The sequence below is a fragment of the Fusarium redolens genome (assembly GCF_020744475.1).
Source record: "Fusarium redolens strain MPI-CAGE-AT-0023 chromosome Unknown BKA55scaffold_6, whole genome shotgun sequence".
Classification (NCBI taxonomy): Eukaryota; Fungi; Ascomycota; class Sordariomycetes; order Hypocreales; family Nectriaceae; genus Fusarium; species Fusarium redolens.
In genome coordinates, this window is record NW_025763669.1 from 1,293,965 (window position 1) to 1,308,933 (window position 14,969).

The 14,969-nt window shown below is 50.0% G+C and overlaps 5 protein-coding genes across 5 annotated transcripts; 3 read left to right on the forward strand and 2 right to left on the reverse strand.

Moving 5' to 3' along the window:
* Positions 1-1,129: 1,129 nt before the first annotated feature.
* BKA55DRAFT_688531 (uncharacterized protein) lies at positions 1,130-4,632 on the forward strand (the record flags this gene model as incomplete). The annotated part of the gene is made up of 2 exons (XM_046199223.1): positions 1,130-3,871; positions 3,922-4,632. The coding sequence occupies 2 exons, from the start codon at positions 1,130-1,132 to the stop codon at positions 4,630-4,632; spliced, it is 3,453 nt and encodes a 1,150-aa protein (XP_046051086.1).
* A 1,182-nt stretch (positions 4,633-5,814) lies between these two features.
* BKA55DRAFT_507618 (FAD dependent oxidoreductase) lies at positions 5,815-7,250 on the forward strand (the record flags this gene model as incomplete). Its single annotated transcript, XM_046187351.1, has 2 exons — positions 5,815-6,069; positions 6,123-7,250. The coding sequence occupies 2 exons, from the start codon at positions 5,815-5,817 to the stop codon at positions 7,248-7,250; spliced, it is 1,383 nt and encodes a 460-aa protein (XP_046051087.1).
* Positions 7,251-7,576: 326 nt separating this feature from the next.
* Positions 7,577-9,264, reverse strand: BKA55DRAFT_537918 (uncharacterized protein; the record flags this gene model as incomplete). The annotated part of the gene is made up of 2 exons (XM_046189975.1): positions 7,577-8,599; positions 8,662-9,264. 2 exons carry the CDS (start codon positions 9,262-9,264, stop codon positions 7,577-7,579), a joined length of 1,626 nt encoding a protein of 541 aa, XP_046051088.1.
* Positions 9,265-11,023: 1,759 nt separating this feature from the next.
* Positions 11,024-12,316, forward strand: BKA55DRAFT_564273 (thioredoxin-like [2Fe-2S] ferredoxin-domain-containing protein). The gene is made up of 3 exons (XM_046192479.1): positions 11,024-11,277; positions 11,396-11,686; positions 11,823-12,316. Exons 1-3 carry the CDS (start codon positions 11,155-11,157, stop codon positions 12,189-12,191), a joined length of 783 nt encoding a protein of 260 aa, XP_046051089.1. The 5' UTR covers positions 11,024-11,154; the 3' UTR covers positions 12,192-12,316.
* Positions 12,317-14,621, reverse strand: BKA55DRAFT_564275 (uncharacterized protein). Its single transcript, XM_046192480.1, has one exon. It carries the CDS (start codon positions 14,319-14,321, stop codon positions 12,483-12,485), a length of 1,839 nt encoding a protein of 612 aa, XP_046051090.1. The 5' UTR covers positions 14,322-14,621; the 3' UTR covers positions 12,317-12,482.
* Positions 14,622-14,969: the final 348 nt, after the last annotated feature.

Consider the following 14,969-nt stretch of genomic DNA (forward strand, 5'->3'; position numbering starts at 1 on the left):
TTTTACTTGCAAGTCAACTCTCGTCTGCACCAACTTTCCAACACAGACACCAAGAAAGCCCAGACGAGTGCATACCAGCTTGACTTGCCACTACCAGTCGTTGTCCTTTCGACCTGATATTCTGAGTCACCAGACCCCCGTTGAAGTATCCACGTTATGCCCTGAGGAAGGGTTCTTGGGTTTCAACGCAGCCACACGAGGGGTATTGTACACGACAGGGCAGTATAGTATTATTGCTCTGAACTCTGCTGCTTGTGGATTCAAACAAACCACAAAAACAAAGACAGAACGAGCGAGAGCAAAGTAAAAGCGAAGACAAGACCGGACGACAACTGCAGGGACAATTTGCTTTTCATTAGTCTCTTCTTTACAACTTCTTAGTTTGTGTCAGGATCAGTAGCCCATGCCCGTTCACGAGCGCCATGGTCCAACTGCCACACACTAACTAACTAGTTAACCTACCTTACTCTCTTGTCTTCCCGTTCGTCTCTTCAACCCGCCCACCCCCAAGTCCAACCCGGACATCTTCTACGAAACACGACACTACCACCACCACCTGCAGCACGACTACTCCTACAACTGCTTAGTAGTTTCAACTTCTACCAACTTTCCTCCTCAACTCAACCTCACTTTTCTTGTCGACAATCACTCATATTTACTCGACACTCAACGCGAACTCACGTCGGCCCACTCTTATCTAAAGGTATCTATCTGGCTGCCTTGTCGACGACATCACCATTCGGGCACTTAAACGGAAGCCTACACTCAACGCACTTCTGCCTTCTGCCTACCTCACTTTAGCGTCTGATTTACCTTCAGTTGTCGAGTCATGATATGACCTTCGACATCCGAGTGAGACTGGCATAGCTTTTGCGATTTGTAGGGTATCGCGTCGAGCTGCTTCTCACATCTTCGGCTTGGCCATTTCACGCAATACCGTTAACGTCCTGTACATTTGGCTCACCAACGTCCGGAACCTTTATTTCTCCCTACTGCATTCTTCACCGATCGCTTTATCTATCACCATCAGTAAATATCGATAAAGTCAAGTTTACTGTTTCCATCCATCAGCCTTACTGCGTCATCTGCTCGCGCAATACCGCAGCGCGCAGCACTTCACAACCTCACAATGTCCTTCTCGAACAGCAGCGGTGGCACACTCGCCCTACCATCACCAACACACGCCCACCACATCGACGTCACATCGGCAGTTCGCACCCTCCGACGCTCTATTTCACGATCACCTTCGAAGTTCTTGACGCGCTCTAACTCCCAAAACTCGCTGAGCCCCGAGAGCCCCCACCAAACCTCACCTCAATCGCCTTGTCGTCGATTTGGCGCAACACCGCAAAATCAACAGCTTCTACCGTCGCACACTCGCTCAGCACCTCCTCACGCCAACGGTGCCCCGCATTCAACCGCCTTTACACCTTTCCGCCCCAGCGTTAGGCTTTCGTTGCGTTCCGCCAAGGCCTGTAAGACATCGCCTTCGAGACCGTTGACGCGAGCACGCGCATCTCCTAAGAGCCCTCTCAAGAGGGCACTCAACATGGCTCCCGATAGCGGCAACTCACTACCTGCGATGCCTTTGCCTTCGGTTATCGACGCATCAGGGCAGGAGAACAACGCTCTGGGAGCCACGAGCCCCATCTCCGTCAGTCCCGTCAAGCGACGCAGCCTCACTCTAGACGTCGCTGGATCTTCGCCGACATCATTTCTCAAGTCTCTTGATTCCAACAGTGACGGCCAGATGGTCCCAAACAACGGGTCATTAAAGCGCAGCGACGCAACCATGAATCTGGACCAACCGAGCCAGGGAAGCCCGGTGGCTAAGCGACGGAGCTTGCATGGAATATCGGGGCTGGGCCAGAACGAGGACCAAAATATCTTTGGCGCCAACACGACATCTTCACAGGGCTTCTATATACATGAAGATTCATCTACCGAGTATGAGATTGCGGGCACTAGCGGATCACCATTCCGCGATCCCCTTCCCTCACCAACACCTGCGACGACGAATGTTCCTAAGAGGTCATCGTCCCTACGTAAGTCAACTCTACAACAAAGATATGGGGAGCGAGGATCTTGGGGAAGACGATCTGGTGAACGACAGCTGGCTCAGATGAGCTCCGAATTTTCTCCTGTCCGAAGTCGACCTCGCCTTTCTCTGGACCAATTTGTTCCTCCTCCTGTGCCTCAAGAGAGTCCCTTTGTTTCTACAACGCCGACCTCGAAACCACCACCCACTACTTTCTTTGGCGACAAGGGCCACCAACCACATCCTCTATCGAAGACACTGACGACATCGTCTTCAGGAAACAGCCTAACTGAGGAAGCACCTATTTATGCTCCCGTGGCCCGGATGCCAGATCGACCTAGACCTCACCTTTTCTCACGATCTCTACCCCTCAATGCGACACGACCTACTCGCCCAAATGACATGTCCAAGGCTATGGCGACACCCAGCAACTCGCAGTTGTGGGTGGGCGCCTTCAATTCTACTGGACTTATCTCCAAGGTCAACCGAAACCCCGAAGAGGATGCCGACAAGAAGATGGCCCCTCCCGATACACCATGCAAGAAGCACTCTAACCCGTTCGCCACTTTCCCTCCACCGGCCGGGAGTGCCATGAAGAAGAGGGGTAACAACCGGAATTCTTTTGGCGGTCTCCCTTCCACCCCATTTGGTAACAGCACAGGTCCCAACAGCTTCGGTAGGCCAGGAAAGGGCATGTCGATATTCCAGCGTGGCAGTGCTTCTAGGAGTGCACGTCGCGGCAGTGTCCTTAGCCTGGATGGCGACGAGCACAAGCTCTTTGGCGAAACGATTGACTTTTCGACACCCATGGAAGGCGACGCTCCCCCTACTCCAACTAAGAACACCTTGACTCCCAGCCTTAGCAAGGTCAGCGAGTACTCATTTGAGAGTCCCCATGATAATCATAGCCCAACTGCCAACCGAACATTGCACTCTACTACTCCGGTCCTCGGCAACTCTATTCCTCGGGAAGCAACTTGTAAGTCGGAAATCCCAACGACGGACGGACCAGCTGGAACAGTCGACAATTCAAGTCGACTTATCGATGCTGGACGTCTGTATTCCCCATCTTCGCACCTGCCTCTATCGTCGTTTGGCCGTTCCAGGGCTCGACGAGGATTACACTCTCCTTCTCCACTAAGCACAGTTTCTTTGAGTCATTCCCTCAGTTCTCCTCATCAGACATTTACTAAATCGAAACTCTGTGAATCAGCGAGCCCCCTTGATGGACGAAGAACACCGCAGACGCCTCGTGAAAGTTTGCTGCCTCTCGACACCAGCCGATTGTCTATTTCTCAGATTGGCGATGGCTTCTCTGATAACATGCCACCTCCCGTCACACCAACAGCAGGACGGGACTTGCGATCATCTACCAGCCTCCTCGTTACCCCTGTGAATGCTCGTACTAGTAACATTGACATTGATGCAAGCCTATCCTCCCGATTTGACAAGGTGGAGCAGATTGGAAAGGGTGAATTCTCCGTTGTCTATCGTGTCACTCAGGCGGACCATCAAATGACATTTGGCAACCTCAGCACAACCCCGACAACAAGCCCCACCAAGGGAAGAGTGTATGCTGTGAAGAAGAGCAAGCATGCGTTCCAGGGACCAAAGGATCGGGATACAAAGGTCCGAGAGGCCGAGATTTTGAGGACTCTTAGCTACTCTGAGCATGTAGTCCAGTACTTCGATCACTGGGACTACAATAACCATCTCTATATCCAAACAGAATACTGCGAAGAGGGTACCCTCGACAAGTTCCTGGGTAATGTTGGACGTGGTGGACGACTGGACGACTTCCGCATCTTCAAGATCCTTCAGGACCTTTGCTTGGTAAGTTATAACCCAATTCGCTGCATTTTTACGTACTGACCTTTCTATAGGGCCTGAAGGATATCCATGGTTCAGGTTTCATGCACCTGGACCTCAAGCCGGCCAACATTCTTGTCACCTTCGAAGGTGTTCTCAAGATTGGTGACTTTGGCCTAGCCCAGTCCTGTTCATCTGCCGAAGGCGTGGACGTTGAGGGCGATCGTGAGTACATGGCCCCTGAGATGCTCAAGGGCAAATCGTGCCAGTCTGCGGACGTCTTCTCTCTTGGTCTCATCATCCTTGAGACAGCTGCCAACGTCGTCCTACCTGACAATGGACCCACCTGGATCGCCCTTCGCTCTGGAGATCTTTCCGAAGTGCCCAGCCTCACCTGGAACCCCTCGATTGAGGTCCAGCGAGATGCCACTGGTAACCCTACCGAGATAATGCACAGCGATGATTTCACAAGTGGCAAGACCCACGACCCAAGCAACTTGTTTGGCCCGTCCAAGCGATCGGAACTATTGCAACCTCCCGAATTTATGGTTAATGCCACGCACAACAGTTCCCTCGATTTGATTGTGCGATGGATGACAGCTCAAGAGCCCAGTGAGCGACCAACTGTGCATCAGGTTCTGGAACTTGAGGGCTTGCAATGGGTTGGTCATCACCGTGCCGCACCGGCAACTGTTTATGAAGGAAACTGGGGACCTGACGAGGAGTTGATCCCTATTTCTATCGCAGAGGGTGGTGACAGTGACACAGAGATGACCGACGTCTAGAGGAAATTACCTGGTTGCATTGCACTCTGGATAGCACTGGAGTTCTGCTGAGAAGGAACTTTTTGCGATTTTTATAGGAGGAAATACGCCTGAACGATGTTGGAGAACCTGGCTCGAACTAGGAACATAGCACTCACGACCAGGAGGAATTATGTGCTCTGACGATATCTACCTATTTGCTACTACGACACGACACGAATACCATGAGGAATGGAAGCCATTAGCGGGAGATTTATTCCCACGGCGTTTTGTTGAGTTCTTTATTCAACCTTCGATCCGGAGGCCGTCGCTACCAGGGACACCACGACAGTTCCCCGAATCGACTATTTTTTTTCATTTGTCAACTTTTCTTTGTCTGCCACTGGGAGCGAGAGCACGATTTGAAGAATGTGCCCCTCTCACCAAGATGGCTTGAATATTTGGCGTCTCAACATCGAGACTGCGTGTACGAAATACCCCGGAAAGCATTAGACATGCTGTGATTACAGCGCATATTGGGTGGGAGTAATAATCAAAAGTTCCGGCAAACCTCTGCAGGATTCAGCAGAGAGGGGAAACAGCACAGGACACAGCATATGGAAGAGCCAAAAAGAGACGGTTGTCTTCAATAACTGATTGTATCGAGTCATTGGAAGGTGCAGGATTTGCTACATGAGACGCTGGAATATTGTAAATTATAGTAATGTCTCTTTAAGCAAGCATGCAAGCATGGTGGAAGGATACTTTAGAAGCCCACTGCCGAAGCAAGGCAGAATGGGATAGATTCAAAGGGTCACTGGACGGAGGAGGTTGATCTGATAGCTGCTGACGATTCTGACGACGAAATGGCATGAATAATATGATCAACTCACAATCAACACTTCGCTTTGGCTTTGTATTAAATTGCGTGATGTCTTGGAATGTATGCGTGATATCTGAAAGCCTATGATACTGCAGCTCTCTATCATATCAGTCTATCGAGCTCCTATGCATGCGACTGATGAATACGGAAATCTACGTAACACGTCTAATGTCACGCCAACGCCCTCCAATAACTGCCGTCTAAGGCGGGGTTTACCAAAGCAAATTCACATTCGATGCATAACCCGCCGGCCTTTCAACTTACATCTCCGCAACTTACCTCAACTCATATCTAGTCTCACATCAGCATCCACATATACACTTAATACGCCTCAGTAAACAATGACAATCCCCGCGCTACTACCAGGACAGGCCGAATTGCCTAGCATTGAGAGCACAAAATCGTACTGGCACCACAAACCATCGGAGAAGCTCCTCGGGCATCGCACTACAGCAGAGCTCCCTTCCACGGCTGACGTTGTGGTCGTGGGCAGTGGTATCACGGGGGCATTTGCAGCGAGAGAGCTTGTCAAAGGGGGCTGTAAGAATGTGGTGCTTCTCGAGGCAAGAGAGGCCTGTTGGGGAGCTACAGGAAGAGTAGGTTGAGTCTGGTGAGAGTCTTTTTATACAGGTTTACTGATTATTATCAGAATGGCGGCCATTGCCAGCCTCTTATTTACGCCGCCAAAGCTCCAGTAGCTCAATTTGAACTGGACACTTTCAACTTCTTAAAGCACCTTGTATCAGAGCACAAGATCCCTTGTGACTGGGAGACAGTTGGAGGCGTGCATCGCATTCCTTCACAAGAAATCCTCGACATCGTGACCCGACATCTAAATCTTCTAAAGAAAACCAATCCTGACCTTGCGAACGATATCAAGGTTATCACGGATCAGGAGCAGCTGAAGAAGCTGCGAGTTCCAGGGGCATCTGCTGCCATATACCAGCCCAACGCTGCTAAACTATGGCCCTATAAGCTCGTTAGCTGGGTTCTCGAGAGCCTCCTTAAAGAGAACGACTCCGGCGTCTTCAATCTTCAAACAAAGACACCCGTGGAGCACCTTCAGCGGATAGGTGACTCATGGGCCCTCCACACCCCTCGTGGCCAGATAGTAGCCAAGAAACTCATCCTAGCAACTAATGCTTACACTTCACACCTTATCCCAAAGCTATCTGGGTACATCGTTCCCGTACGTGGTCAAGTTGCTGCTCTCACCCCTTCAGACGGCAGCTCACCACTGGAGCATAGCCACGTGTGGTGGACTCCAGCTGGAGGAGATGACTATCTTGTCCAGAGACCTTCGGGTGAACTTATCACTGGCGGTGAGAGGTTAGGCTCATCTGACGGCCAAGTTGGACTATCGCGGGACGATTCAATCGACCCAGTTATAGCCCAGCGATTGCGTGCTTCGCTTCATGAGGCCGTCAAGCTAAGGGCACCAGAAGAATCCGAGGACACTTCTCTGCCAGCTACTTATGAGTGGACTGGCATCATGGGCTATTCGAAAGATGGCTATCCCTGGGTTGGTCAACTACCCGCTTCTCTGGGCGGTGAAGATAATGGCCTGTGGGTTAGTGTTGGATATACGGGTCATGGAATGCCAGTGGCGGCGAGATGTGGAATAGCGGTTGCCCAGGAGATATTGGGAATCGCCGATGGTGTGAAGCTGCCAGGCCAACATCGAATTGATGGAGGTCGAGCTGATAGGGCTCGAGATATGAAGATGCCCTCAACACTGTTAGACGAGGTCAGGATGATGGTTGGTGATGGAATTTGAAATATATGTCTCATGGTAAGGGCATGTTGAGGCCTGTGTGGACGATCAATGGAAACAAAGTTATGCCTTGAAGAACCATGAAAGATGCTACTGTTACGTGTTGAGACAGCCCCCCTACCCTAGGGGTTTTATGCAAAGGGATGCAATAGATTAGCATGCGCGCCCGTCGCCGCCGCTGACCTACAGCTTGGCGCGCACCTCAAGGCCGTTGCTAACTTCGCGTTTTGCTCGCTCACGAAGAGCCTTGCGCAAGATCTTGCCCGACTTGGAGTGACAATATGTAAGCCTCGAACTTACAGCGCCTCATAATGAGAGGGGTCATAGACTTACAGGAATTTTGGGGATAGCGTGAACGAAGACCACCCCCCCTCAAGTTGTTTGTATTTGACAACACGACTAGCCAGCCAGTCTGCGATGTCTTCTTCAGATGTGTCTTTTGCTTTTGCTGATTTGACGACATAGGCTCGTGGGAGCTCTTCACCGTTGATCTTGACTCCAACAACTGCGGCGTCGGCAACATCTTCTCGTTCAAGTAGGAGAGACTCGAGTTCAGTTGGAGCAACTTGCATGCCTTTAACCTTGATTAACTCCTTGACGCGATCCACGATATGAAAGAGAGACCCTTTTGCGTATTCCTCCACATATGCGACGTCCCCGGTACGAAGCCATCGAGTGCCGTCAGAGTCAGTAACAAATGCGTCTTGGGTTGCACTTGAGTTTCTCCAGTAGCCACGCATTACTGTAGGACCCGTGATCCAGAGTTCTCCTGGGATGTTTGCAGCCGTAATTTCCTCTCCAGTTTCGATATGGACCAACCTGGCTTTAGAATCTGGCGTCAGCTCACCAGCCGCAGAGCTGGGAGCTTTGTTAGGGTCCCACGACAATGCGGTGCAGGTCGCTTCAGTCATCCCCCAACCTTGCCGTACTACTGACTCGCCCCCAGGTATCATCCCGGCTATCTCGCGTTGTGTATCCTTCGCTAACGGGGCAGCACCGGATGCGATCATGTCGATGCTACTCAGGTCGGCACGACGTGCAAGTGGGTTTTTCGACATAAGAACAAGAATAGGGGGAACAGCTAGAAGCTTCGTGATGCGGAAATTCTGAATATGTGCGAGCATTTTAGGGAAATCAAAAGAAGACATGATGTATACAGGAACTCGCTCGCAAGGGAAGCTGGTGATGAAGTAGCCTTGACTAAAGGCGTGATACATGGGGAGGAAACACAGGGCAGCAGCACATTGGCGTCGAGCTTCGTAGTCAGGATGGAGCTTATGGAAAAGAGTCACACCGCAGCTATTCGCAACATGATTGTAATGTGAGATCTCGACACCTTTTGGTATTCCAGTCTACTGTTATTAGCTTCGCGGCACTAATTCAGGATTGAGACAAAGTTGAAAGCATAACTTACAGTGCCTGAGCTGTAATTGAGAGAACAGACAGAGTCTTTAGAATCCATTGGCTCAGTCCACTCGAATCTCTCGCCTTCTGGCCTGGATGCAATGAGCTCTGTCCAGTGTCGACTGCCTTCTCTAGGTTGTGTCTCAACAGGTGAATCTGGCCATGTCGAATCCAACAAAAAGACTTGTGAAGCTTCCATACCAACCTGTGAGGCAGCAGCCAATGCCACCTCCATGCCACCCTCCGCAGCAACGATGAATGATGCCTCGCTATCCTGAAGTTGATGGGCCAACTCTCGAGTGACATACCCAGGGTTAGCTCCTGTGAATATGCCCCCGGCCATCCAAATGCCCATCACAATGGTTGGGAAGAATAAGCTGTTACTAGCGAAGAGGAGAACGCGGTCACCTGGCCTAAGACCATTGTTAACAAGACCGACGGCGATACGCTTTGCAAACAATCGAGCTTGGTTGTAGGTGAAATAGCGTTGCTCAGGGTTATCAGCTTCGATGAAGGCCTTCTGATCTGGCAATGGCCCCGAAGGCGAGCCAAATATCCATTGTTGAATCGAGCAGTTAGGAACCGAGACCGAAAATCGCGACTCGATTGGCATGATGCGGTGTTATCGACAAGTCGAGATATCGATGCTTTAAGAGAGATGGATTTCAGAGTGTCTAGTCAGCTGAAATTGAAGGTTCTTTTTGTTTGTAAGATGGAAGGAGGTCCAGCTCAGACGAGTTGCAATTGCCTAGAAGTATCAAGCCAAGCCAAGCTGAAAACCTCAGGAAGGAGGTGCGCCATCTACCTACCTCCTTCCGTAGTTCATTTAAGATCTGGCGCCTCCAAAGTGGCTCTAGAACTAAGATATTAGCTGAAAGATCCTAGCTCTTAGTTAAAAACAAGGGTCTCTCACTTTGAGACCGAGACGATAGAGTTGAGCCAGGGGTTGTCAACTCACGATAAACGATGGCACCGGAACCAAATGAATGACAGATCCAATAATTACAACCGTGGCTGGATTATTGACGCGAATAGGCTCAATATTATATACATGAACTGTTTGTACATGCTGTAATTCCTCAGCCTTTTTTAGAGAGTAATGAGGACGCTTAACTAAAATTAGCTACATTCGTTACTGGACTTCAGCCATCACAACGCCGGCTCCCTACTCTATTCTGTACCCGCCGCCTGAAACCTACGACGACAACAATCGATACCACTTCAACGCCCAACAAATTATTTGCTGGTTCTATGCGCCTGGTCTGGTGAGTTATCAACTACAGGACCAGTTGTCATCGGTAGCCCCGTGTTATGAGCCTCCAGAGCCACAACATAAAGGTGGTGATACCTCAGCACCCAATCTACTTGATGTCTCATTGCAGGAGGGAAGCCTCTAGCCGAACGAAACAATTGTGCTTCCCAAAAGATCGAGCGGAATACTTTGTAACAATGCGCGGTGACAAGATTAGCTTGACTCGGGTTTGTCTTGTGGTTGAAAAAGGTTCAAAGACAAAACCCTTTTAAGCTTATATTACCCTGGTCATGTACGCTGTCGTTTAACTTTCGCACGAGAACAAGCGAGTATAAAGCAACACTTGCGCATATAATCGAGTATGCTACAACTCTTCGGTTGTCCTACCTGAAAGATCATGAGTGAAGACATAATTCAGTAGTGGATGGCTTGAGTTTCGGTGTTGTTTTACGAGCATCAAAGAGATCGACGTGTTGGATCCTGCTTGTGCCATGAAAAGGAACGAATCCAATTGGATATCGTTTCAAATTCAAGATTCCAAAACGAATGCTGATCATCGTTCAACAGAACCCACCTTACAGCAAGTTGGGTTATAGGCTATTGAAACCGCATCGTGATTCACGACATGGCCAGTGGTTAGGTAGGCATACCAACAGGTATGGAGATCGCGCACAAGGACAGAGGAGCATGTGGTACCACCAAAATCGCGAAATTTGTCTTCATAGAGTGTTATTTGTGAGTGTTGAAGACGGAAGGTTATGGGTTGGCAAGATAGGTAGGTTCTGTTAGCAAGGAGGGCTACTGTTACCCAAGTCCATCAACGTTTGCTCACGTTGGTGGCTGATTGGAACTCTTGCGTGGCTAAACCAATAATGATGATTTATAGGAGGTTAACCATTTAAGCATAAATGATGGAGATCTAAGGAACGAGCTGTTACATGGCAATTGAGGTACAAGGTAATGGATTAAAGATGAGGAATCACAGCTTGAGATACCTAGACCAAGTGCCTTAGAGAGCTTCATGGAGGCGGTACGTACCTCTCCATCGGCCCACACCGGGACGGCTAAACCTTGGGCCAAACGCACCAATCATCGATGTTGATTTTGCAAGCAGCTCCAACTTGAATTGCAATGCTCGCTACGACGGCGACATTTTGACAAGATCCGGAACCGACGACTTTAGAAGCCCTCCCGCCCTCGCGACGACACCCGCTCCGCTCGCTCAGGAAAAGCATCAACAAATCATCCACAATGGCGAGCAAGCTCACTCCCTTCATCCGCTCCGCCATCCGGCCGGTGTGCCGGGCTGCCCGCCCTCAGTCTCGCGCCGCCTTCTCTCTCACAGCCAGCCGACGAAGCGACACTCTCATGGTGGTAAGTAGGCCAATTGGCGCTGTCAATTGCGACCCTGGACCCTAGATCATGGTAGATCTATCGGCGTGCGATTGCTAGCGATGAGAACCAACTTGTCTGACCTATGGCCGTATGACAGCATCGAAACACCGAGGACAACAACCCCGACATCCCCTTCAAGTTCAACGAGAAGAACCAGACCGTCATTGCCGAGATCCTCAAGCGATACCCTCCCCAGTACAAGAAAGCTGCTGTCATGCCTTTGCTGGACCTCGGCCAACGCCAGCACGGCTTCACCAGCATTAGCGTCATGAACGAGGTCGCCCGTCTTCTTGAGATGCCTCCCATGCGAGTGTACGAGGTTGCCTCTTTCTACACCATGTATAACAGAACACCCGTGGGCAAGTATTTTGTCCAGATCTGCACTACGGTATGTTTTTTTCCTACATGAAGCATCCCCTTGTCGACGGCAATTGCTTCACACTAGTCTGGCAATGACGATTAGACGTCATTGAAGATTAACGGATAATCTAAGAAACATAACCCACTAACATTGGCCCCAATAGACACCTTGCCAACTTGGAGGCTGCGGATCTGATGTTATCGTCAAGGCCATTAAGGAGGAGCTCGGAATTGAGCAGGGCCAGACCACTGCCGACGGTCTCTTCACCATTCTCGAGGTCGAGTGCCTCGGTGCCTGCGTCAACGCCCCCATGATCCAGATCAACGACGACTACTATGAGGATCTCACCCCCGCCTCCGTGAAGGACCTCCTCAAGTCGCTCCGGGCCCAGGCTACTGCTTCCGATCCCTCTACTGTCAACGTTCCTAAGCCTGGTCCTCTCAGCAGCCGAGATACATGTGAGAACAGTGCTGGTCAAACAAGCCTCAACGCGGAGCCCTGGGGAACCGAGACCACAAGGGCGGACCTGTAGAATTATAACATTATTATCTCTCTTTTTTAGTTCAATAGCAAGAAATGCAAAAAGTGTCCGGCGGGAGGAGGCTTCAACTGTACATAACACCATGTCAAATGCTATTTCAGGTATAGAATGCGTGGATTCTTGTCAATAACAATATGATATGCTGTGTGAGGTATTGTGTCTGCATAGGATCTTGTTTCTTCGTTCCATTCGTTCAATTGATACAATCGTCAAAAACATGTTACGCCAAAAAGGAACACTACATCCAAACCGGCTATTTGTTCAATCTCTCATCATTTTCACCTAGGAATCGCCCACTCGCAAGATCCAACCGTCTCCAAGGCGCTGATTGTCTTCGCCTAAACCTCCCCAAATCAAAATGCCGCTCTCCTCAAGCTCACCCATAGGTGCACTCGCAAGCCAGCCTCTCGCGACGGGCATCTCATCACTGTTATCATCGTCATATGGCTCAAGATCAAGCTTTGTCCACTTGCCCTCACCTGTCTTGCGGCCGACAGCTTGCCACATGGCAGCGGTAACGCTGGCGGCCGTCATACCCAGAGGCGGAACTTGGAAAGCCCAGACATCATTCAAGAACTTGCCTGCACCTTCATGACCTTCTGAGCTGGGGTCACGTTCACCCATGGTTAGGACAAGATACTCATAACCAGCACCTGAAGTGATTGCCTCCAAAGATGCGACACTTCGGGGTTCTGGCCAGATCTGAGCTGGTTCGGCGTGGATTTCAGTTGAGTCGGTATTCGGATCACTCTCAAGAATGGTTTGCCAACCACCACGGGCGCGAACAGCAACCTCACCCTTGGTGCCTCTATCGTCAAACGTTTCAACTTCGAGGTGGAGGAAGTCAAGTTGCCCTCCGAGTTCACTTTGTCCATCAAAACCACCGAAGCGGAACAGGCGGGTCTTGCTCACACAGATGGCACTGCCGCCTCGAGCAGGGCCTGGCGCAGCAGGAAGCTCAGTCCAAGTACGATCGTGGACGTTGAAAGCCCAAATATCGTTGGTGCGCTCGCCATTGGCGAGGCATCCAGCATGAATGAAGAAGGTACCGTAGCCATCCGACTCTTCATCCACAGCATCTTCAGCAACATTACCAACAACAGGAGCCTGAGGAATGCCCGTCTTGGAGGTGTCCCCGAGTGCCCACTGTCCCCAGGTCTCAGGTTCCTTGGGCCGCTTAGGAGCAAAGTCTCGGGGGCGGTCGATCGATGTGGCTGTGTGATAGCTTCGCGGTGCGGGTTGGGGTACAATTGCACCACCTGGAACGACAGGGGCAGGGTCAAGGTATGTCCATGTGTTGGAGCGGGTGTCAAAGACCCAAACACGGCCACCTTCGTTAAGAGGCTGCATATCGGGACCCCCGCGACCACCAAAAAGAAAAATACGGGATCCGATGACGGCAGTAGCATGGCCGACTCGTGAAGCTGGGACATCACCCAGTTCCGGCTGTTCGGGACCAGCAGGCTGTTTACCCTTGGACTTGCTCTCGACCTCTTCATCTGAAGACTCGTCGTCTTCTTCATCCTCTTCGTCGTCCTCCGCCAGAGAAACTTCATCGAGCTTCTTCTCAATCTCCTCTTCGTCCTGCTTCTCGTCGGATTTGACTGGCTCCGGAGCCTTTGGCTGAACGGGTTGCTGAACCTCAGTCTTCCTCGGCTGGGCATCTGGTTTGGCGGGAACTGCCTTGATCTTGAAGTAATCGGCGCCGGCACTGCTCCAAGGGAGAGTCACTACATGCATATCATTGTCGACGGGCTTCCGGGGCTCGATCTCTCCACCAAAGAGGTAAGCGGTTCCGTGGACGATATTGAGAGAATGGGAAGAACGGGGGACGTCAGGAGCATCAATGCGCTCCCATGTTCCTTTCATAGAACTCTTCTTCTGGTGAGTTGCCGAGGGGACGGATGGAACGGAAGGCATAGGCATAGAGGGGAGGTTTTGCTGGACATTGTGGAGGAGGTCGGTGGTACGACGCTTAAGTAGAGAGAAAGATTCCATGATGAAGGATTTGGGCCTGAGGGCCGATAAGATGTGAGCACTATTGGTGTTTGATTGAGGTCGTAGGTTTACGTGCACTTTGACTGAATGAATGGGATGATGTCGGAGGAGAAAATGAAACATGCAAGCCCAGTCAGCGGCGGGGGGAGCTTACAGTACGAAGTGAGATGATGCTGGCGATAATGACGGGGATGACGTAGGCGTGTTTACGTCTATTTACAAGGGTCTCTATGGATAATTATAGATCTTGAGGATCATAATGACTCAATGAGGCACTTGTTATTAGCACTAAGCTCCTCGATTCTTTTATCCCTTCATGCCAAACCAAATGCTGGACTCTTTTTGTTGATGCATGTGATTCAGGCCATGCTTTGCATTGGATCTGACGGGCTGAGCTTGCAGTGGACAAGACGGACGTTGAAGGGACCTGCGGGGTACTGTAAGGGACCTAACGCAATTTACCTATCTCTTTGAGCGGCATAAGACTGCCACAGGTCACTTACCCCGCTTTTTTGCAGGTACCTGCAGGGTATATAAAGTTCCTGTTAGATAGCTTCTTCTTTTAATACTACTAAAATTATTAAAATCCTTATATAAATTAACCTTAATAAATCTTAATTAAAATAATAAGCTCTTAAGAGATATATATATTAAATAATTATAACTTTAATAGCCTGCCTTTTATAATAGCTATTAATAACCTTATTAATATAATTAATATTTTACTTAAAGAGGGCTATAATAATAATTTTTAATCTTTTAATATAAAAT

Coding starts and splice junctions, on each gene's coding strand:
- BKA55DRAFT_564273 (XM_046192479.1), top strand. CDS start 11,155: ATGGCGAGCAAGCTCACTCCCTTCATCCGCTCCGCCATCCGGCCGGTG. Junction 11,278..11,395: donor GAAGCGACACTCTCATGGTG/GTAAGTAGGCCA, acceptor GCCGTATGACAG/CATCGAAACACCGAGGACAA. Junction 11,687..11,822: donor TTGTCCAGATCTGCACTACG/GTATGTTTTTTT, acceptor TGGCCCCAATAG/ACACCTTGCCAACTTGGAGG.
- BKA55DRAFT_564275 (XM_046192480.1), bottom strand. CDS start 14,321: ATGTTTCATTTTCTCCTCCGACATCATCCCATTCATTCAGTCAAAGTG.